A 24,665-nucleotide genomic window follows, 5' to 3' on the forward strand; every position below is an offset into this window, starting at 1 on the left:
GGCTTTGAGGTTTTAAAAGCCCAACCAGTTCCAGTGTCTCTCTCTCTGCCTGCTGCCTGCAGATTGGGATGTAGAACTCTCAGCTACTTCACCCACACAACATCTGCCTGTGCTGCTGTACTTCCCAACATGTTGATTATGCACTCAACCTCTGAAACTATAATGTGTTCTTTTATGAGTTTCTATGGTCATGGTGTCTCTTCACAGCAATAGAAAGTGACTAAGACAGGTCAGTTACTTAACGTTCCTGTGCCTAAGGTTCCTAGTCTAAAATAAGATCAGTATGGTTACCTGATTCTCAAAGTTGACGGTGGTTTTCTTGCAAAAGCATAAAGCTAAAGCTATCCAAAGAAGGTGTGTTGGACCTTTCATTGTTATAGTAACACACCTGACATAAACAACTCAAAATGAATAAAGACTTATTTTGGCTCACGATTTCCAAGGTTTCAGTCCATGGGTCACTGGCTCAGTTGTTTCTGGATAATAGTGACATGATGGCAGAAGGGTGTGACGTGGGGCAAATTTGTTTAACCCATGGTACCCAAGAAGCAGAAAGAAGCAGAGCATAAGGGACCAAAGTGAGATAGAGTTTCTCCTGACCTACTTCCTCCAAAAACTCTACCTCTAAAGTTTCCAGTGCCTCCTAAAATAGTGCAGCCAGCTGCTGACCAAGTTTCCAACATAGGAGCCTATATTTAAGGGTCATTTCAGATCCAAATTGTAACTGGAGGCCAGTACTAGTTAAACCTCTCATTGTTGTGTCCCAGAATCCAGGTTCCCAGCTACAGTAAGCCTCTGTGTTCCCTTGTTCAGCTAAAGTGGGGTCAAGTGGTGGCCCTACATGGTCATGGAGCCAGGTGATCGCCACAAGGCAGTGGATCAGACAAAAAACAACAAGCAGTGTAATTCTACTGGAATCTTTCCCCAAAGAACTTCAGAAAATTCTCAAAGATTCTAGAACATACAGGTGAGGGCAGGAGTTGGTGATATCTAAGTTCTCCTTGCTTGTGGGGCATTATTTTTATCCATGAGTGTGAGGTATAGAAAAACATGAACTACCATTTTTTCCATCTGACAAAATGGTCCCAAGTACTTGGGTATAGGATAGCTAGCCTGGCTCCATGAAACTGCTGAGTGGCTCTTGAAATATTTCTAAAAAATAGCTTCCAGGGTTGCTGGACAAGGGAATGGACTCTGAAAGAGTGATTGGCCTTCATCAGTTTCATTTATCTCTAGTGAGAAGAAAAAAAAAGCAAGAAGAAGATGAGCGACTGAGGAAGAGAACTGAGAAACTCCCATTGCTGTCTATTATTGTGGCCATAAGAAAATGAGTTTCATTTTGAAGACATTTTCCTTCTTGTATGCATTTTACATGGATGAGTTGTGACTTCTGTATCAGACATTTCTTTTTCAGTAGATTTTTGTTTGTTTTTCTGAGATAAAAGCAACCCTAGCTGAGCATGAACATCCACACTCCACTTGGGTCTAGACTGGGCCAGATGTAAGCCAATGGGCAAAGAAAAGAGGGTGAAAACTGGGTCCCCCGGGACTGGTTGTCTCCTTGACTGAAATGTGTATTGCCCAACTTACTGAGCTTTTTTTTTCCTGAGGCAACAGCACTAGTAAGGGAGGCAGCCCCTAGAGCCAGATTCTCGCATGCAGTGCTGTGGGACTGCCAGAGTGTCTGCCAGTCTTTGCTTTCCTGAGAATAATTTCCCTCTTCCTGGAATTAGATCCAATATTTGGGGTAATGGGTCAGCATACCCAGATAGGCTTTTTGGTTCTGCCCTTGGTGTTCTTGGCATTTCTTCCACCACACTAGATTATTTGGCCAACCAGTCTCCTAGACTATTACATCAGAGGATCCAACTGTTTCTGACCCCTTCCTCTACCTTACCTCCAAACTGTCACCAACATAGATTTCTATAATGTTTTCAATGTTATCAATCCTTCTGTTTTTAAAATATTTTTGAGTATTGCACTACAGCCATTTTTACTGAACAAATAAATTGGTCATATTTCTATAAAATTTCCTGTTTTCCTGTCTCTTGTTTTCAAGTCATCTTATCTGTATCATTTCCATGTATTCTTGCTTGTTGTATATCCCCTACTTATTTTTGGTGGAATTTTAATGTGAGAAAAGGTCTTAACTGTCCCCCAAACAGTGGTCAACTCATTATGTTGAAAGAACTCAAGGGTTAGAAAGATAACTTTCCAATATGTATCCCCAAGCCTGAACCTGATACCCAGACTCATGTTGGAAGAAGAGACTCGACTCCCAAAAAGTATTTTCTTGCCCATACATATGCAACTTTCCCCCTCCATACACACACAAAATAAAGGATAAAAAAATTAGAGAACTCAATAAATCAAATTCTAATGTCCATAATTAATTCATTTTTCACAAATGGCCTTTATTTTTATGATTACAAATGTAATACATGCTTACTGTAGTGAATCTGGAAATCACAGAGAACAGTAAAAAGAAGAAAATAAAAAAAAACACCTATAACCCACCACCTGAAGGCAAACACTGTTCATATTATGTTCTAACTACCTACACCTGTTTAGACACCAAGACCCTTAAGAAGAGTGCTGGCCATAAAGCACAACAGCCAAGGGGAGCAAGGGCAATTAAGAACTGAGGGGATCACCCAGAGGTCATAGCTAGAGATTCCACACCAAAGGACAAGGGCCATAAGCAAGAGATCAGAAGCTAACAACACAAGAACAAGTTAGGTACTATAACACTGTAGTGAGATGGTGCTTGGCAAGGGTTTAGCTCAGTACCTGTCACGTGGCACATTACCAACAATTGTTAGCCATTACTATAACTACTATTAATATTATGGGTCAAAACAAATGGTTCAGGATCGAGACTATAAACAGGGCAAGGGCCCTGGAGACCCATTTAGATACTATGAGTTGGGGCATATAAGGGTGAGTCTACTGGTTTGAAAGGGTGGTATAGGAGTGGGTATCTCTCTCTTTATAGGCTCCCTGCCAGGTGGAATGGGACAAGGGTTTCCTCAAGTTTGCCTGATGACACATGGCAAGACACTCTCAGGTGTTTTGAGGTAGGACATGATTTCTCCTGCCTAGACTTCTCCCTGGACGAAGAATTCGAACTGGCCTTGATGATGATGCTGATGCTGATGGGACTTCAGAACTTCATACACCATACACTCTCACAGTCCACACTGATTGTCAGGGCAGGTCACAGGCATGTAGGTGAAAGAGAAGGTCAAGGCAACCAAAAAGGAGATAACGCGCCTAGAGGGGAAGGCTAGAAGGTGAAGGCAACAAGGTTTATGATATAGCTGAATGGAATGGGTCCAGGAACCAGTCCTCAAGTTAGCAGCCAAGTCGGAAATCATGTACGATTTCAAGGAGTACTACTTGTTGGTGGGGGCCTTCTGTGCGCTCTGCCGAAGGTGGTCATGAAGACTCTCTTTGGGATCTCTGTGTTCTTTCAAGTAGTAACAGCGTTTGGGAACATGCTGGTGCTGTGAGAAAGAGGGAAAAAAAACATAAATAAGAACCACAATTCCTTTGGCCAAAGGCATTCTATCTGATTAAGTTCAGTAAACCAGCAAGTTGAAGAACCGGTTAATTTATCAGATGTGTAAAAAGTGTGGCCAAGTGCTAAGTTGATGAAATTTTCTGGAGACTTGAGTCCACAACACATGTGGCTAGAAGTAGAACCCAGTCCATAAAATAAGTCTCGCCCTCAGAACTGGACTTGTAATAAACAGAGAGTTGGGATTGAGCCTACTGAGTTTTCTTACAATCTGAAACCTTCAGTAACCTGAGTCAGGCATGGTTTCTGAAAATGGCTAATAAAACCAAAATATCCATACTCACTGATAAAATTCTACATTGGGCTCTTATTGTCTAGAAACTCGGTGCCTCCTCTAGGCTATCCCTTAATTCAACATGGAAAACTATGGACTTTCATCTATCATCACTACTTCCTCATTTTTCTAATCAGAAACCGTGAGCATATGTCCCCCTGATTACCTCCTCAGTCTGCTGCTGAGAGCCCAGTTCGTTCTCCATGGCCTCCTCATTGTTCCGCTTACAAGCTGTTGGCACAACTTGGCTCGAGTTGCCTGAGGAATCCTTCTCTTCAGCCAGCTGGCACTCAGTGTACAGAGACCTATCTATCAGCTCCTTTAGGCTGCCGGCCACCTTCAGAAAGATACGACCCATTTTGGTGGCAACAGCTTCCGAGAGTCCTTCCAGAAACCTGGTCCGTAGAATGGCATCAGACCAAGACAAATGTCGGGCCAGCAGAAGGAAGTCAGTGGCATACTGCCTGACTGACTTCTGGCCCTGCTTGGGATGGCAAAGAACAGCACTTAGGATGTCTATCTCGGACAGGGAGTCATATAAGCCCTGTGATCTTCTCAAGAAAGATTTATTTTCACTCGAGAGGGGGTTTCCTACCTCCATCTGCAAGATGGACCACCTCTCTGCTGCCCCCAGATGAAGAGACACCAGAAACGCCATTTTCTCAGAATCATCCAAAAACCCCTTCATTTGCTTCTCCTCATCAATCTCCTCTGTGTCTTCCTCTGCCGAGGAAGAGGCCCGGGCTGCTTCCTGCTCTTCTAAGAGGTAACAGAGTGCTGGGGTCAGCATACCAAAGGATGGCACTTCTTTGGGTGGTGGCTTCTTCATTTCAGGGTTTGTGCCGGTCATGTGTGGTGTGCTCTTTGCCCCAGGGCCTGTGACTCTGAAGTGAGAGGTAGATGCCTCTCCCGAGTCTGGGGCTTTGTTATTCAGAGTGGGTGTCATTCCAAAGGCGGTCTGTGGTGTAGACATGGTTCCAGGTGCTGGGCTCCTCATTAGTGGTGTAGACATGTCCCCAGAGGTGGGGGCTGTCATTTGTGGCATGGATATCCCTCCTGAGGCTGTGGCCCTCAGTAGGGGCGTGGACATCATTCCCGAACCTGAGGCTCTCATAAGAGGTGTAGATACTGCTCCAGAGCCCGGGGCTCTCAGGGGAGGATTAGCCATTCCCCCAGAAGCTGGATTTGTTGGCTGTGGCAAGGATGTAGCTCTAGAGCTCACGACTTTGGTTTGTAGAGTTGACATTGTCCCAGAAGGCATGGTTTTCATTAGTGGCATAGACATCTCTCCAGAAGTCATGGGTGACATCAAAGGCAGGGGCATGGTTCCAGAGGCTGAAGCCCTCATTAGTGGCTTGGACATCTCTCCAGACATCATAGTTGCTGGCTGTGTGGTGGACATAATTCCAGGGCCTGGAGTTCTCTCTAACTCTGTGGCCACAGCTCCAGCAGAGGGTCTCCTAAGTGTTGTAGATATGGCCGAAGAGGCTGGCGCTCTGACTGGTGGTGGAGATATCCCGGCAGTGACTGGAGCTCGCACTGGGAGTGGACACATGTCTCCACAAGCTGTGGTCATCATTTGAGGTATGGATTTTGCTCTGGAAGCTGGGGTTCTCATCAGTGGCGTGGACATCACTCCAGAATCTGTGGGTCTCAGAACTGGTGTCGACTCTGACACAGGGACTGAAACCCTCTGAGGCGGCACGGACATCATACTTGAGGTTGTACCTGTCATGTGTGGAGCAGATGTTGTCCCATACACCGGGGCTCTTGGTGATGAAGCTGTCTCTCCAGAAGCGGGAGGTCTCATTAGTAGCAGAGGCCTCTCTCCACAGGATGAGGCTTTTGAGAGCAATGGAGCCATCTCTGATGAATCTGGGGCTCTCATGATGGGTGTGGACATTGTTCCAGAACCCTGGGATCTCATCTGCATCCCTCCCAAAGCAATGGGTCTCGTGAGTGGTGTGGATACCCCTCCAGAGTCTTGAATATTTATTGGCTGACTGGGCATCTTCTCAGAGGCTGTGTTTCTCATTAGTGATGAGGATGATGCTGCAGGACCTGGGACTCTTGGTAGAGGCATGGCCATGCCTCCAGAGGTGGTGGTTGGCATCTGTGATGGAGACATTGCTCCAGAAGCTGCGGCTCTCATTAGTGGTATGGACACGCCTCCCAAGGCTGGATCTGCCGTCTGTGGCATGGACAGAACTCCAGAAGCTGTGTCTCTCATTAGTGATGCAGGCATTGCTCCAGAAGCTGCAGTTGTCATTTGTTGCATGAACATTCCAGAAGCCTTGGATGCCGTTAGTGGCTTGGACAGTGCTCCAGAGCCTGGAGCTCTCATCTGTGGCATGGATATCCCTCCTGAGGCTGCATCTCTCATTAGCAGTGTGGATGTTGATCCAGAGGCTTTGGCTGTCATTAGTGGGGTGGACACTGCTCCAGAGGCTGTGGCTCTCATTTGTGGTGTAGATGTCAATCCTGAGGCTGTGGTTCTTATTTGTGATGTGGACATTGGTCCAGTGACAGGAGCTCGAATTTTCTGTGTGGACACTGACCCAGAGGTTGCAACTGTTGATTGGGACACAGGCATTATTTCAGAGGTTGTAGCTATAACTGGCTGGACGGACATCACTCCAGAAGCCGAACCTCTTATTCGCTGCGCAGAAACCGCTCCATTTGCTGTGGCCTTCATAAAGCCGATGGGCATTGCTCCAGGTGCTTTGGCCATTGTTAAATGTGTAGACATCACACCAGGGGCTGTGGTTGACATTTGTTCTGTGAACATTGCCCCAGGGCTTGTGGCAGCCATCACTGGAGTGGACATTGATCCAGAGACTGGAACTGTCTTTTGTGATGTGGCCATATTTTCCGAGGCAGGGACTCTCATTAGCTGTATGGGCATTGTCCCCGAATCAGAAGCTCTCCCCGGCAGTGTGGACATCATTCCAGTGGCTGGGATTCTTCCTGGTGGAGCAGACATGATTTCAGAGTTGATATTTTGGGCTATGTCTGGGGACATCACTCCAGAACCAGATGCTGACATCAGTTGAGTGGGCATCACTGTGGAGGTGAGAGCAGTCATTAGCAGTGGGGACATCACCTCGGCTTCTGGGGCCGACTTTGGTACTGTGGCTATGTCTCCAGTATCTGGAACGGACAGCAGTGGTGTAGACATTGCTCCAGAGTCAGGAACTGGCATAGGCAGTGAAGACATGACTTCAGAGTCTGAGCCTGACATGAGTTCCGCGGGAATTCCTTCGGAGTCTTGAGGGTTTGTTGACTGAGTTGAGGTCTCTCCAGAAGCAAGGGCTGACATGATCAGAGAAGATAGCATTTCAGAGTCTGTACCTGACATTAGCAGTGATGATATCTCCCCAGAAGCTAGAGCAGTCATTAACACTTTTGACATCGCTTCTGTATCCTCATCTGTAATTTGCAATGGAGACATTGCTTCAGAGCCTGGAACTGTCATTGGTGGTGTGGATGCCACGCCGGGGTTCATATCTGGAATGAGGAGTGGGGATATCTCACCAGGGTCTGATCCTAGCATTAACGATGCTTCAGAGGATGAAGTACTCATTATGGGCGCAGGTACCACTCCAGAGGATGGAACTGGCATCGCCAGCGGTGATACCTCTGCAGAATCTGATGCTGCCATTAGTGCTGTGGACATAGTCCCAAAGTCAGGAATTGTCATCATCCCTGGAGACATTAATCCATAGTCTGAAGTAGACAACAATGGGGACAATGTTCCAGAATCTGAGGCTGGCATTAACAGTGGAGACAGTGTCCCAGAGTCTGAGACTGGCATTAGAAGTGGGGACAGTGTTCCAGAATCTGAGGCTGTCATTAGCAGGGGAGACAGTGTCCCGGAGTCTGAGGCTGACATCAGCTGTGGGGACAATGTCCCAGAGTGTGGTGTTCCCATGACAGGTGTGGTGGACAGAATGTCAAAGGCTGAGGACGTCATCAGCTGCGTCGATGTCCCTCCGGGATCTGAGGCTGAAGTGGAGACTATAGGCAACTGCAATGGAGAGTGCAGGATTTGAACCTCTGCTCTGGTCTCTGCCATTGGTCTAGAGAAAGCTGCCCCCCTGTTTTGGGACTCAGCATTTTCTTCCCTCATCATATTGTTGAATCGCAATGAATGCAACGGTATTGACATATCTGCCATGGCTGCAGGACAAGGCGGATAGAGACTCTAGTGTGTTGGCATCAGGGCCCTGGGGAAGCCCCACAAATCAAGAAAATCTGTAAATGAAAAAGAAGTTTAAAGGTTAAAAGCCAATTTCAGGAATAAATCCCAATAATTCATAGAGACCCACTTTTGTGAGTTAACAAGCATATGGCTTTTAAGGTTATTCTATCAGTTCGAAGAAACCATATAGCAAATACCCACAAATCTGGAGCAATGTTCCCTTCAAACTCTGTCCCTTTTGAATCAGCCCACCCAGTTAGTTACGCAGCACAGCCTCAATCTTTTTAAATGTCAACAGCAGGCTCCAGGACCGAGGAAGTCCTCTCTCAAATGAGTCAGCAGCACCACCTTCTGGCCAACTACAGAAAGTTCAGGGGTTTTTTTTGGCAGCGCTTTTCCACTACAGAAGTCAAAAGTCTACTCAGGTACTGATAGGCAAGAATCAGAGAGCCTTTGATAATTATTAGTTCCCAATACACATTGAATACCACCAATGATTTACTCACATTGTACTATTCTGATATCCCTGAATATCTTTCTTAGGAAAAGTAGCACATTAATCTGATCAATGACTAAGAATAGCATTCCACAAAGTAAAATTTTGCTTAATACTGTCATTATTATCACTATTAATAACAGCCGCCACTACAATACTGGTTACTCAGTGGGTGCATGAATATCACTGAACATTAACTGTACAGAATTTTAAACTGCCTGGGATATGCAAGCCTTTGCAACCCTGATTACACTTGGGTCTTAAATAGTATTCTTATTTCCATCGTGCCAGCTTTCTAAGATTAATAAACATTGTAGCTAAAATAAGGCCACTGTGATGGTAACACTGTATCTTTGCCTCTTCACCCTTTTCTTGAGGTTGCCTGGTCTTTGGTATCACTGAGGATGCACTAATTGTCTGACATCCTAGACTAGAAATCAACGGTAGCTTAGTCTTAGTCAATGTGCAGAATCAAGTTGCCCTGTTTCCCTGAGAGGGGGCTGCCTACTCCCATAGCCTCACCTCTCTGTCCTGCTTCCATAAGCACCCACAGAAGGGATGCTTTGACACACAAGTTGTAGACCCATGCGGACAATCATATAAGATTAGCATATCCCCATAGCCTGATCATGCCCTAAAAGGCTGGACACTGGGGAACCATGTCAAAAAAACCATCAGTCTCATGGCTTTGTGCCTCCATCACAAGGGGAACGCTGACAGCAAAAATACCAACAGCAAGCAGGACTTGAGCGTGCACTGGCTGGTAGTTCTGCTAGGCACTTTACCTGCCTCACATCATTTCACCCACACGGTAATCACCCACTCCGAGATTTCTAGCGGTTCTCCTTCTTACGCTGGGAGAATGAAGACTCACAGAAACTTGATCGTTTGTGTGTGACTTAAAAGATTCTCTGGCCCATCCAATTCTATAGCCCTCTATTCCTCGTTAATAGGCTGCAATGATTCACTTCTTTCCATCCCTAAACCCATTGATTAGATAACCCCAAGGTAAGGTGCCAAAGAAATACTAGAGTCCTGCTGACCCTTCAGTTACCTTAATCTTAATTCATGCCATGGAAAAGATGAGCCAAGAGGTCCTCCAACTCCACCTTCCATCATCAAAGAATCCCTCTACATACCCCAATTTTTCACTAGGCACAACTCAGAAAGATCTTACCTTACCAGTGACAGAGAAGAGTGATTGTGCCCTTTGCACTGTAGCTCTTTTGGTCTGACCAATTGACTTATACCCTGTGCCAGTTCATTGCAGCAAGGCCCAATGCCCGCAGCTGTTCTCAGCAATCTCCCTTAGCTATCCCCTGCCACACCCCCCTCTTGCCCGCCAGCCAGCCTGCCGGCCCGCCCACCCGCCCCACTGCTCTTGACTTGCTAGTGCATGCTCTGGCTCTCTGGTCCCAGATTCCTGCCTCTATATAGGCTCTGACATTTGCCGCTGGCCGCCTTTCACTTGTCAGCCCTCCAGACGCTCCGCTTTAGCTCTTGAGCTCTGCAACCCTACCCCTTTGCCCCTTGCCTCCAGGAATCCCACCAGCCTCTACCTCACATCACTCTGGCCATCTCTGACTACCCCAAAGAGAAGAGATGGTCACAATGAAAGAAATGAACTGGAAAGTATCCTCGATCAGGAAATGAAACCTGCAGGCTCTCTGCAACAGGGCGAGCACAGCTACTCAGGGTCCAGATAATGCAGCTGGCCAGACTAAGAAGTACTGGCTCCATGTTAGAGGGAAGGACTAGGGCTGAGGATCTGGGGAAGTAGCATCAGTGAAACTCAAGGAGGTTCAAAGGTAGAAAAGGGGGGAGGAGACTGAGTGGTGGGACTAAGTGAAGACCTTAACAATGATCCATAGTCATGAGAATTTTTCAAAACCAAGATGCCCAAGTGACAGAGACAAAGAGCAATATAGTGGCCACTGTCTATTCTGCAAATCTAGGATTTAGCAGGAAATTCCATAGGTTTCAAACAGCTGGCAAGAATATCAGACTTGAGTATGCCCAGTGAGGACTCATCTCAAATAAACAAGGATGGAGCCTGCTCTCTAGATGGAAGGCACAATGTCAGAGAAGAGGCACAGAAAAGTAACAAGAGCCCCTCCCCCTTCTCTTTCACTTTTTCAATACTGAAGATGCAACCCAGAACTTATACATGCCACCCAAGCTGTCTACTCCTAGGACACACCCCCAGACCCACTCTAGGCTTTCAGATTCATGCTACTGAAGCATCCGTTTAGTCTGGGGGCAGAATTGGCCATTACACTTCAGACAGTCAAAACCATCAGGTGAAGTTCAAGGAACTCAGGTTTATGGACTCAGAATTGGATGTCAGAGCCATTTACAATTATCAACCAACAGCAACTCATAATAAGCAGCAGACCATAATGAGCCTTTGGACTATGTACTAGATACATATTACATTATCTTGCATTATCTAGGCTTCCCGGCAACATGTGGAAGGTAGTTACTGCTGCCATTCTATTTGACAAGTAGAGAAACAGACTTGAAAAAAAAAATCTATGACCAAGATCACAGAACTAGTCCCAATGAGAAAAGTCGAGTTTGAACCCTGATCAGTTTGCCTCAGAAATCATTTTCTGTTTACAGTCCATGACTAGAAACACTCCTTGTTGACAGATGCCCACCCCACCAAGGAAGGAAATTCTCTTACTCCAAGTGGTAAAACTATAGTAACAGCAGCGGCGATGTTAGTGGCAGTCATAGTAAGGCGTGGCCTTGAATACTCTTCTCATAGGTCAACAATTGTGCTAAGGGCTTTGTGAGGGTTATCTCATTTGCTCTGTACCCCTTAAGCTAGACCCTAGTAATTCTCAGGGAATTTTCCTGATGGGAAAGTTGAGCTTCAACAGGTGTTGTGGTTTAAGTGTAAAGTGGTCCCCAGCATGTTTGTGCATTTGAACACCTGGTCGCTGACTGGCGGAACTGTCTTGGAAGATTATGGAGCATCTGGGACATGAGGCCCTAGCTAGTGGACATAAGACACTGGTGGTGGGCACTGGGGGTGCACTCTGTCCTCTTTCCAGTCTTGCCCTCTGCTTCCTGATGCATTCCGATGGGAGGTACCGCCACCTCTACATGCTGTGAGCCGGTGATGCCCAGCCACCACGCCTCCCACATGCTGGCACACACACCCTGGAGACTGTGAGTCCTCTGAAGTTGCTTCCATCAGGAATTTTGTCAGTGACAAGAGAAGTAACTAGCACAGTAGGTGACAATGACAAAACAAAGAACAAAGAAACACACAGCTCTGCCGGGCTCGAGTTCACTGCTCAAAATGAAACTTTCCGATCAGTTTCCCCCAAATGAAAAATCAGTCACAGAAAACCCATTGTCAGGTCAGAAAGAAGACTCAGCAGGTTAAGAAAAAGCACTTATGATACAAGGCTGATGGCCAGAAGCCGAGGTGGAGGGAGAGAATCAACCTCAAAAATTATCCTCAGATGTGTGTTCCAGGGAAACATGCATGCCTGCACTCACACCATACACATGCACATGTATGCCCACATGTGTGTCTGCAAACACATACACACAAATAATAATAATAATAATAATAATAATAATAATAAATGTAAAGAAAACCAATTATTTTAATAATGGCTTCACAACAACCACTGTTAATATTATTATTGTACCTAATGATTACAGCTAACAATTACTGTGTCCGGGACTGTAGTAAATGCTTTACTTACTTATGTGATCTCATCTAATGAAGCATCCCTATGAGGTAGGTGTTATTCTCATCTTCATCATCCAGATGAGAACCCAACAGCACAGAGACATTAACTAACTTTCCCAATGTCACCCAGTTACAGAGCTCAGTTATTTATAAGAACAAAAAGTTGGAAATAACCTGAATACCTGATGCTAGAGAGCACAGTTGCTTAAGGGTTAAATGAGCCTTGGTATGATTTCGCAGCCCCTAATATATCTATTAAGAATCAAAATTTAATGTGAACTTAATTACAAGATCCTTTTAAAATAAAATAAATGTATGTGTTTTTACTCTGTGTGGTGTTGTACACGTGCAATTCCAAAACTCAGAAGTCTGAGTCAGGAGGATTGAAAATTGGAGGCCACCTCTGAAAGTGAGGCTGTCTCAAAAGAAGAAAACTACAATTGTTTTAAATGTGCATATTTTAATAAAATTTGATGCAATGATAATATAACTACATTTCTCCAGAAAGTTAAAGTCTAGAAGAACATATTGAAATATTAACAGTAACCATACTTGAATGGCAGAATTACATAATATATTTATTTTCATTTTCCTTATCAATATTTCCTCATTTGCCTAAAATTGTCCCATTATACTTATTTGCAAAGAAAATAAACATAAGTTAGTTTCCCTTTGTAAACATGTCTGACTCCCTGTGTGTCTATGTCTAGCCCTTTCCAGTCCTCTGCATGCACTTTTGAGGGACACCCAAAATTCTCCCACAAGCAACCTTCCCCCCCCCAAAAAAAAACTTAACAGTTGCACCAGTTGGGCCTTTTCTTCTGAAGTGACCTCTAAAATTGTATCTTGGGTGGCTCACTATTATTGTTTTTCTCAGTTTATATATAAAAATGATTCTTTCTAACTTTTATTTGTGTTTAATACGCAAGTAATCTAGGAATTTATTCCTAGGATTAAAAACTTGAAATCTCAGTCCAGATAAAGTCCTGAGACTGCTCCACCCTGCTTCCCCACAAGTCCCACTGCTCGGGCTGCTCAGAGTTGGGTGTGCCTCCTTGCAAACTTTCTCTACTTGCAATAGCATTCAAAGTTTATATCATGCAATTGCTTGCAAAAACCCAGTGTGTGCAAAAAGCTACAGCTAGAAAGCTGTGCTGACCACTCCAGGGTTTCATGGTCTGGTCCGCTGTGATAGTTTTCATCAGCTTGCTTCTAAGAAGGCTACTGAGAGAGGGCTTTTGCGTGCTCAGCCCATTTGGGCACAGAGTTCTGTCTTGTTAAAGTAAAAAGTCTCTAAGAATACAGAAAAGGAAGCTCTCCTAAGGCAGGAAAAGTCCACAAATTGCTGCTTAGCATCTCTCAGATCCCTCACGTATCCACCCAGTCTGTGCTGATCAATACAGCTAGGAGGTGTCGAGCTCCTGCCGCCTTGCAAGAGGTAATTGAGTTTGGGGGATTGCAAGGCTAGCTGCTTGGGGAAATAAGAATAAACAAGAGACTGTTCAATATGGCAACAAATAGCTTTCTAGCTGTTGAAAACAAGCTTGCTTCTAGATTCCCAACAATATTTCCCCCAGCCCTAGAGAACACACACCCAGTTACCTGAAAACAGAGAAGCTTAAAGATCAAGCTCTAGTTCGGGGTCCCCTACCTTCCCCCATCATTCAGGAGAGAAACACACACACACACACACACACACACACACACACACACACACACACAATTTTGCTCTCCATCAGCTTTAATGCTTAAAATGCCCACCCGGTTCTTTATAAATCAAGTGAGAAATGGCTAGCATTTACTAAGTTCTTGCTATGCCAGGCACTGTGCTAAGCATTTTACATACACTATATTATCTTATTGTACAAAATACCAATAAAGTGGAGGAGCTGCCCCCATTTTATAAAGCAGCTAAAGAGCTGAAGTAGAGAGAAATTAAAATGCAGTAACTTACCTTGGCTCTTACAGCTGAGAGGGAGTGAATCTGGGCTTGTCACTCGGGTCCGTCTGACTCAGCCAGTGCTCTTAGCTCACGGGAGAGTCACACACGCTGTCTTTGAGTCTCTGAAGGGCTGTCATATGGAAGAGAGGGTAGGTGTGTTCTGGGTAGCTCCAAAGAAAAGGATTTGACTGTTAGTTGGGAATTATGCTTTCATTGGATGTGCTGCAAATTCCCCCAAACAACATGTATATGCATGTCCAACTCTATAGGGAAAAGAACATTAGGAGAAGAGCAAACGGAACAGCCTTACATTAGGTGCCGTCCTGAAGGGTCTGTGGAATCAGCGAGAACAAGAGGACTGCAAATGGGCAGTATCCCAATTTTCTTAAATAAGGAAACTACATAGCAGTGTACTGTAAACTCCAGAGCTCTGAGCTTGATGTCAATCCTTGGAGAGATCCTGCTGCAGACTATGAGGCAGGTAATTTATAAGCAGTTACGATATGAGTGGCATCAGGAGGTACCTAGTGGTACTCACAGGACTCTGCAAATGAGACCAGTCTCCCAGACTATTTCTAGCCATTGCAAAGCCCCAAAAGTGGGGGAAGGGGGGCTGACATTGGATTACCAGAGTTTTCTTTTTCCAAAGAAAGGCATTAAGAAACAAAACAATCCCCAAATTATTATTTCCTAAAGAGAAAGGGTTTTCTTTAAGACACCACAAGAAAAGGAAATAGTCTCAGAATAAAAGACAGTCCTTTCGACACAATACATTTGTCTCCTTTTTACAAATCATTTGCTACATAGTTCTCAGGCTTTCTCCTTGCGGGGTGGGGTGGGGGGGTGTGGGGGGGGACAGGACACACTGCTGCAATATCTCTGGAGGATGGGAACTTGTCCAAGAACCTGCTTTCAGGAGTCACTCAGAGTTAAGATACCAACATATATAAGATCCGATACCTGTAAGACAGCAAGTCTTTCTGGCCAGGAGAGAGGAGAAAAGTTTGACCTTAGCCTAAGTAAGGACATAAGCATAGATAAAGTGTCCACAGGAACAAGTCACAAAAAGAAAAGTTGCCAAGTGGGAAGGAAAATCCTGCTGGGGCGGGACTTGGCAGAGACATTTGACCTGTGCTACCCCTTGGACCATACAACTCCCTTGTAGGAATAAGTGCTGATGCCATTAAGCATTTCTATCACTAATTAGTTTCTGACCTGATGATCTCCAAACAACCTTCAAACTATTACTTGTCTTTTCGGGGCCGATTTTCTAAAAGTAGAAGAACATAAAACATGCGAAATACCAGTTTCCAGAGCCGGGGGCTAGGTCTAGAAGGGATTCTCTTGCCGGGGTCCTCTCCGCTTCCACATTTTTACATATGCTGTAAATAAAGGCACTGATGGGATTCTTACATAACTTTTCTAGAGCTGAGAAGCCTAGCAGAAAGGTTTACATTTGAAGTCCCATGGTTTACAATATGTCTGTCTGCATTTGGTCATTTTCTCCCATGGTCTTTGCTGCCAGTTCACTGGATTCCAGCAGTTTGTGCTTCTCATGAAAACCCCTTACGGACCATATGCTCATTGTGAGCCCCGCACTCTGACTAACAGATACCTTACTCTACAGAACGACTGATCAATCATCCCGTCCCTGTCCTCAGCTTTCAAATGAGCAAAGAGGAGAGGCTGGTATCCGCCTATTTGAAGAATCTGTCTCCTTTCCAAATGCTTTTAAATTGCAATTTGACTATGTCTATTGACACTGACCTTGTTTCTGAAGGTGACCACAACACAGTATACACTACTTGCTATATCCTCTAAAACTGCCTTTCTCAAAATAAATGTATGGTGGGGAGCCTGTGCATCAGTATCCCCATAGGAGGCCTAGAAACATGCACATTCAATTGTCTGGGGGATCCATTTTCAAGAGTCAGGCATAGGAAATAAGAAATAGGCAGTTTAACCAATGATTCCCAGATCCCTGAGTTTAAGAACCATTTTCCTGATTAGGAGTGGGAGTGTGTTTTGTTTTGTTTTGCTTTTTTAACACTATGCCTTGTTATGGAGCCCAGGCTGGCCTCAAACTCATGATGATCCTCCTACCTCTGTATCCTGCATGCTGGGATTACAAGTGAGAGCCACCATACCCAGATAGGACATGTTCTCTGATTTTACCATCATACAAGCCTGAGCTGAAACCCCAGTACTTCTAGTCACTTCTTAACTATTCAGAATAATCCCAGACCTATCTCATACCTCTTTAAGAGCTTTAAAGAAAACAACATGTATACAGTTCTGGCACATGAGCTGAAGCTTAGTAACCTCGCTTCGTTCTGTTTCTTCACAGACTCTGCCGCCTGCCTTCTCTCTCGGTTCAGCTTCTGCCTCTGTTGCCAAACTGCTCACTCTTTCGAGGTCTGGTATTCAAACTTCCCAAGAAAGAGTTTCTCATTGGTCCAATTTTAGTCACCAATATACTTGGTGGGCAAAGTTTTCATCCCTGGTTCCATCATAGGTTGCTTGCCAGCCTATAGAACGACTGCTCGTGGATCAGGTGCCCATTCCCTGCTCAATCAGCTCTTGCCTGGGGGGAGGGGGAACAGAATCACGTGGTACCAAACATAGCCACCTATTCATAAGAAACTGCTACTTCCCTCGGCTAGGGTCTGTGGATAGAAACTCCTTAGAAGGGGCCCGTGGGTGTGGCAGGAATTCTGAGGCTTAGCCGGTCCAGCACACCTAGGCTGCTCATTTATCCAGCCTGCCAAAGGAATGAGGCATTCAAGTTAACTGAAGTCTCTTTTTAATTCCAAGTTTTCATCTCCACCAGGCCAGAAACAGCAGTTTAAAAAAATAAAAAAGCTAGAAAAAAAATTAGACCACAGTTAAGGAGGGGAAAAACTTAACCCTAAAAAGAGATCTGTTTCTAGAACACGTTTTTTTTTTTTTTTTCAGTTTCCAAAGCACTTTCATGTCCATTTCCTCATTGCAGAGCTCACAGACTGGCAGCCACAGGCTAGATCCAGACTGCAGACAGATTTTATTTGACCCATGCAAGGATTTAAAAAAAAAAAGAAAAAGAAAGAAAGAAACATTTTTAATTAGTTGCCAACACTTAAAAGTCAGGAGATTTCCCATAAAACCCTGGATTTCTGGCTTCTCTGGGAAAAACAGAACGACTCAGGTTCTCATTCCGTCATGACAAATGTCAGCTGGGACTGAGAAGACTGCTCCTTGCGGATGGGAGCATGAGCTCACTGGATCCTCCCAGCCACCTTGACTTTCTCACAGTGACCTACTTGGCCCCTGGAGGCATTTTTTAAAGTTACATAACCAGAGAGAGTTTATTCTGTCCTTCCAGCACGTGGGTCCCAAGGATGGGGATCGGGTTGTCAACCTTCACAACAGGCATCTTTCCTCACTGAGCCACCTCACCGCCCCCCTTTCAGGATTCTGAAGCCTGATTTGAGTCCCTTGGATAGGTGAATAAGATGGTAAGAAGCACAGATTCTGCATCCTGACTGGGTTGGACTCTCCACTCTGCTCTTTACATTCGGGACTCTGGGCAAGTTATCCAACTCATTAGACTTTTCGTTACTCGTCTGTACAATAGGGTTGATAAACACATCATCCAACTCAAAGACATACTGGGTCAACTAAATGAGTAAACATGTACTTAGAACACTAGCTGACTAGCTGGAACATGAGAAGCATTCCTCCTCCTCCTCCTCCTCCTTCTTCTCTCTCTCTCTCTCTCTCTCACACACACACACACACACACACACACACACACACACACACACACATTCCTTTCATCCTTCCCTCACCCTCTTCAATGCGTGGAAATCCTCAGCCCCAACGAAGGGTTTACCTAAGTTGCCCAGAGTAGCCTAGAACTTGAAATCCTCCTGCCTTGCCCTCCAGAGTTCCTACAGATAGGCATGTTCCAGCAGGCCTAGCTTTCTACTAATTTCTACTCTGGCCTACAATTTCCTTATGTGTCTCTCTGACATCTCAAAAGTTTCTGAAAGCCAACATTTTTGTAGCAAGCTCATTTAGTAGCAGAATTGGACCTGGATTGATACTAAGCTATCCATCCCATTTTGAAATATTGATGTGTTTTCACAAGGTACTGTCCCAGATTCCATTAGTGGGTGTTGTTTAGTATATATTTTATGCACTGAACTGCTTTACAAAAGCCCCCAAATTTGAAACTACAAAAAAATTGATTATGACTAGTTTGTATAACTACTCAGTAAATAGAAAAACTCAGCTAGCTTCAGAACAGTAAGCAAACAACTTTCCCAAAGCTTCGTGACTTAAAAGCAGAAACAATTCAGAGCACTGGACATGAAGCCCATCATGGCTAGAATTTTAGTATTTCCTGATATCACAGTAGGCATATTGATGCAGAGAGCAGCTACCAGGCAGGGACTCCTGAAGAGTTGAAGACTATCACAGTTTATTGAGAGTGGCAGAGTCTACACTGGGTAGCATCCTTTTATCTCTCTATATTAATCTTTGCTATATACCTTTGGGATAAAATCAGGAAGTAGATTATTGTCTTCTTTTTAACAGAAGAGGAAACTGAGGGCCAGAGAAAAGAAGTAATTACTCAAATTCACATACCAAAAAAAGGGGGGGAGAAAGAAAAGAAAAAAAGCAGGCAGATCTGAAACTCCAATTCTGTGCTTTTCCTTCTTAAACCCATGGCCAGTCCAACAATGACATACACTGACCTTTTAACATACTAACCCTCACACGCTGCAGACAGTGCTAAAGTTTGCAACATACCTGATGAAAGGAGAGTTTCCCAAGATCTCAGCAAATATAAAAATGAGACAGCATGTCTGGGTGAACCTCATCCTTCCCTGTTCCATAAGCAGCAATGTGCAGACACCATCCAGTCAGAAGCCAGGGAGGGGAGATTTCTCAAATCCCAAGAAAAATCACAGAGACCCTACTGTTTGCTCTTCTCTGTTGATTTTTAAGAAGCTGACATTTACTTATGCCAAAGGCCAAAAGAAATGAAAAATCTACTGGAAAGGGAATTTCATCAGTCATGAAGCAAATATGTTAAAGAAACCTTTGCACAGTATCAGTTCCCTTGTTTGAAATGCAGAAAGCAGAGCGGAGTTGTTTCATATTGTTAGCGCATCAGAGACTGGGGCATGAAAACAGCATGTCCGGGACCTCTTTGTAGCCCCCTGCCTTAGCACAGGGGAGTTTTGTGACATCGACTCTAACTTGACAAGTTGGAAACAAGAAGGCGGGCCATAACCCGGGTGACCTCCTGTCACTCCTAAGCTCAAGGTTTGAGTTCCTGCTACCAACAAATCCTGACTTTGATCACACACCCACAGCGACCCAGATCTCTGAATTCAGCAATTCTTTCTCAGGTTTCAGCGAGGCATTGGAAGCCTGAGCTATTTTGGGACACTTTCTCTGCTGTGGATGCCACTTTCGGAATACGCCAGGAACATGCTAAGGACCTGGAGCGCTCGCTCTATCCTGATCCTGGACCTGTTTGGGGGTTTGCTCGCTCGCTCTCTCTCTCTCTCTCTCTCTCTCTCTCTCTCTCTCTCTCTTTCTCTCTCTGGGCTGATCATTTAGAGGACAGTCACGCCTGCCAACCTAATCCCAGAGGCCTGACTACCTTGCCCAGCCACAGGCTCCAAGAGACAATGTGCCTGCCAGCACCCTCACGGTAAGGGACATGGAGGCACCAAGCAGCCTGACAGGATGGAAACCATCCTAAGGGATGGTCTAAGTTTGGATACAGGCTGAGAAGACAAGAGGAGGAGGACTGGGGGTGGAGGAGATGAAGGGTTTTTTTTCTCTTTTTCCCAAACATCGTCTTCCTACGATCATCACTTCCCAATCTGATGCAACTGACTCGGCAGGCATCGAGGAGCCTGTGAGCTCCATTTTCCTCTTCTAAAATCTCCTGCACCTGTAAGTACCCGGGCTCACTGATGTTCACGCTGACTTCTGGGGAGGGGGAGAGGGGGGAAGAGTGTGGAGATGGTCATCATTATCTGATTCAGTGTGGGCAAGTCCAAGGCTTTGGAAGAATGTCTGAGAGAACCCCCCCTCCCTGCCACCGAACTGCTTCTTAGCTTGAAAACTGAAAATGCCTCTGTTCTTTCCCATGCCTCCCCACCGCATAACAGAAACCCAACCTGTCCTTTGGGGTACTTTGCTCATCAGTACTGTTCACACCTGATTTTTTTTCCCTCATGTTGGATTTAATGGCAAGAGTGTACCCTTGGCATTTGAATTTCTTAAATGCATCCACAGCTACTATTGTGGGCACAGCCCCTGCTGGTTTCTCCATCTTTTATGCAGTAATTTGCTGAAACTGTGAAAGATGTTGTAAGCGGGAGGGTATAAATGAGAATCTAGAAACTCCTCCATGGTAAAAAGGAAGAGCAATGTGGTTGATTCTCAACGCAGTTAGAAATGCTGCCACAATGGGGAGGCTTCCTGCTAGGCAGCGAGATGGTCCCTTTCAGTGCCTTCATATTTTAATGGAAAGAGAGGCCAAAATAGCTGCTGGCTCCCCAGGAAAGGAGCATTTCTGATGCTTTTACCACTTTACTGAGAGACTGGACATTGTTTCCGGCCAGCTTATCAGTCCCTGAAGCAGCTCCAGTGGCTGCCCCAAATGGAGGAGGGGAGAGAGAGAGAAGAGTGTCAGTCTTTCTATACCTTCTTTGGGGGACTGCAGAGGTTCCCGGAAAATAGCCCAAGATGGCAAAGCCATACCCTGCACACACACACACACACACACACACACACACACACACACACACACACACACCTTCCCTCAATACCAGACCAAATCATTCTCAAGATCCAGAATCAGTTGGAAGGTGAAAGTGAAGTCTGTCTTTGGTGGGAAGGGGTTTGAAGGAACTGGCTGTGTCCTAGCGTCCATCTGAACTCTTGTAGCAGTTCTCTGAGCCACAGGTAAGAAGAGGCGCTTTCCGTATGGATACAACACTGTCCTTAAGCAGAGAAAAGGTTTAAGATGTCCCTTAGATAAGGCTGGCTCCTTCAGTGTCTGTGATAGGCAAAGTTAAAAGCTTCTTTCTTGGGTTCTACAATGAGCGCTGGGTAGAAAGTGGATTTAGAGAGAATGATATTGATATCTGGACTGGAGAAATCCTGAAGGGACATGTATGGTATGTATAGTATAGAAAAAGAAGGCTTACTTCAGAGTGTACAGAAAGCAACGAGCCTCAGAAGGAATTTGTTTTCACCTTGGCTTCTGCCTGTTGGTTTAGTCTTTGGGATCTCATGAAATTTCTCTTTCTGGGTAAATGTCGCTCAGATTTCAGAGGTTGACTGTCAGGAAGGCTTTGTGTCAGAGCCTTGAGTAGTAGTCTGAATCTTATGTCTACCTTGTGGCATTCCAAAGCATTAAAACTGTTCCCCCTGGCCTTCTAAATCCTCCCTATCCACTCCCAGGGGCTTGAAAAGTCTTAAGTACATAATTCCTTTAACCCAGGGCTTTGGCATCAGTTAAAATGCCAACCTCCCAGGAGGGTCAGCTGGTTAAACCTCATCTGGGTAAATCCCATTCTGACAGCAGATTTTGACAGAGGGAAGAAGAGGAAAAGAGGAGGGGAGCTGAGATGACTGCAAGTCAAAATGACCCTCTGATGAAAACCTGGGAGTAGAACCCAGATTACAGCCCAAAGCACCGAGAAGCTGTTGGCAGAGAGAGCTCTAATCTTGTTTAAATGGGGTACAAGACAATTTACTGAAGCAGAGGCTTCAGAGTTTGGTAAGCCAGAGTCTACTGCATGAAACCGGGATTCAGAAAGAATCTCATCTTCAAGAATGGAATAATAGGTGGGTGAACTTCTTGTAACTTTATCTTCAGAGTGAGTTATCTGAGCCACTGAGTACGGGCTGCCAAAATTTGGAAGATCCTCAAGCTCAGGGAGTAAAACAGAACTAATATTCTGCAACCTTTATACTCAAGAGGCCAAGGGAGGAAATACACAGGAACTCATTTCTCTGCTCTGAGACCAGCATTAAAGCATACTCTCAAGAAGTTTCATGGTGCATGCAATGGCACATATGGCTAATAAGAACCATGAGGTGCAAAGAGCGGTTACCTCGGTACAGCCACATGTCAAAGATTAAGCACCCCTACAACTCTATGTGGGTTCCTGTAACATGAGGGGGCACCAGGTTCCTTTCTAGGCCATTGGGAACAAAGTAGGACCATCTGAGTTCAAATTTTAAGTCCTCTACTTCCTAGTTTGGTGGTCCTGGTCGGGTCATGTAACCAATTTTGGTCTCATGTGCAAGATGGACACAGTAATGACAGGGTCTGTCATATAGTGTTGTGGAGGCTAAATAAAACAATGTCTATAAAGCCCTAAATAGCGCCTAGTACAAAGGACATGTTTAACAAAAGTCAGCAATGATGAACATTTCCTGCTTTCTGCTGTATGCGTCATCTTCTGAGAATGTCTCACAGCAGCAGTCAAGGTGGTCCCCACTCAGTACAGTTCTAACAGCACGAAGGGCTGCTGCTGGCTCATCATTTTCTTCATTTAAAGTGGCACTCTTCCTCTTTTCCTGCCAATAGCCCTAGAGGAGAGCAAGCCTTGTCCTCCACAGGTTCTGCATCCACTCCATCCTCCAACTAACTAAACAGAGTCACTGCTAGAGGTCCATGAAGTCCTTCTCCTGGCTACCTAATGAGTTTTTGTTGCCCATTCCCTAACTGGAACAGGAAATCAATTCTGGGAGGGTGGATTCAGTAGCGTGCAGACCCGTTAGTCCCAAGAAGGAGGAAGGAGCCCCACGTAAAACTCAGAGTCTCTGCCTCTTTTCGCTAACCTCCCTATGACATCAAAATGTAAGGATACAACAACGGCTGTCACTGAGATTCCCCAATCCTGTGACTGCTGGACCACTGTTGTTCTCTTTTTCCAACACCACCCACCCTCCCTCCCTCCGAGGAGTCCCTTTTCTGCCCTGCTGAGACTTTTAGAGACTTTCCTCCGCTTCCTCTCTCTGCCCCTCCCTGTGCTTTCCTGGGGATACAGAGTTCACTCTCCCAAGGGGTGTGGTGGTAGGAAGGAGCTCTGCTTTCTGGGCAGGCATGCCCTCAGCATGCCCTCTGCTTTCTAGCCCCCCTGTGACTCTGCTCCCCAAGAGGAGAGGAGGAAGTATCTCTGGGCTTGTTTAGATTGCTACCTCTGATTTTTTTTTTCCCCCGCAGCCCAGGGTTCTCAAGCATGCAAGGCAAGTACTGGACCACTGAGCTATAACCTAGCCCCAGTCAGTATCTCTCAAATCAGAAGACATTTTCTTAAAGACTAAATGAGGGTGTCTCTTGAACTAATTTGGTCTGGTCGTTGGCTAAAATACATACTTTAAAAACTATCTCCATAGAAATACAGTCTCTGGGTTTGGGCTTCAGCCCTGGAATCTGCATGTTTAAAAAGCTCTCCTTCCGATAATGAGAACAAAATCTCTGCCAAAAAAGGAATTTTTAAAATTAAAAACATAAATACCCAAGCAAGAAAGGAAAGCCTATAAAATGATATACACACATGCACATAGCCCCTCACTCAGCCTTCCTGAAGCTGCCTCTCTGAGCGTAAAGAGATTCATTTTCTCCCTGCCACCCTTGGCCCTCTTCTTGTTTTTAAAATAAACTTTTCAGAAGGAAAGAGAAACAGAGAGAGAGAGAGAGAGAGAGAGAGAGAGAGAGAGAGAGAGAGAGAGAGAGAGCTCCTTGAGCCATACCTTAAAAAACTGCTGGGCTCCATCTTGTGGAATGGGGGTGGGCATGAAGGTGAGGAGGGGAGGCTCATGACCCAGCTTTCCACCCCTAGTCTCCAGAAACATGTGCAAAAGCCTCCTGGGTGTTGGTCTGGTCTTATCCAAGCAACAACTCCCAAGCCGTTTCCTCAAAACCTTAAGCAGTTTCAGATTTGGGGAGTGCAGGCCTAAGCCATTGCTGCTATCAGTCTGAGGTGCAAGACGGGGAGAGCATCCCATCTAGAGTTGTTCGGAGGTAGTTGGAGTTCTAAAAAATCTCGGTGGTTGATAATGTACTGTAGCTAAACTGTCAGGGTGTGGATCAGCCTAGGCTTCATAGGCTAAATGACCCATGGTTTGCTCTCCACTGTGAAACAGAAATGATAACACAAGGACTACCTACCTCATGGTGTTCTTAATGTGGAAATATGGGTTACTTCATGTAATATGTTGAAAACTGTGCCTGGCCTATATTAAGCATTTAGCAAGCAATATTCATGACTCTTGTATATATAGGTGTATGCTTACCGCACATAAATTAATATATTATTAAAATAGTAACATTAATATATCTTTTCTAGTATTGACAGTTGAACCTAGAACTTCATACATGTTATACAGGTACCCTTCGACTGAGCTATATTCCCAACCATCTTGTATCTTTGTAT

General features: G+C 45.0%; 1 protein-coding gene across 1 annotated transcript; it reads right to left on the bottom strand.

The window, feature by feature from the left end:
• Positions 1–2,393: 2,393 nt before the first annotated feature.
• On the bottom strand, positions 2,394–8,104 carry Rtl9 (retrotransposon Gag like 9). Its single transcript, XM_048442072.3, has 2 exons — positions 4,021–8,104; positions 2,394–3,506 (listed from the first exon to the last, which is right to left on the bottom strand). Exons 1-2 carry the CDS (start codon positions 8,029–8,031, stop codon positions 3,396–3,398), a joined length of 4,122 nt encoding a protein of 1,373 aa, XP_048298029.3. The 5' UTR covers positions 8,032–8,104; the 3' UTR covers positions 2,394–3,395.
• Between the last annotated feature and the right edge of the window lie 16,561 nt (positions 8,105–24,665).

Source organism: Myodes glareolus, chromosome X (genome assembly GCF_982192425.1).
Source record: "Myodes glareolus chromosome X, mMyoGla1.1, whole genome shotgun sequence".
Taxonomy (NCBI): Eukaryota; Metazoa; Chordata; class Mammalia; order Rodentia; family Cricetidae; genus Myodes; species Myodes glareolus.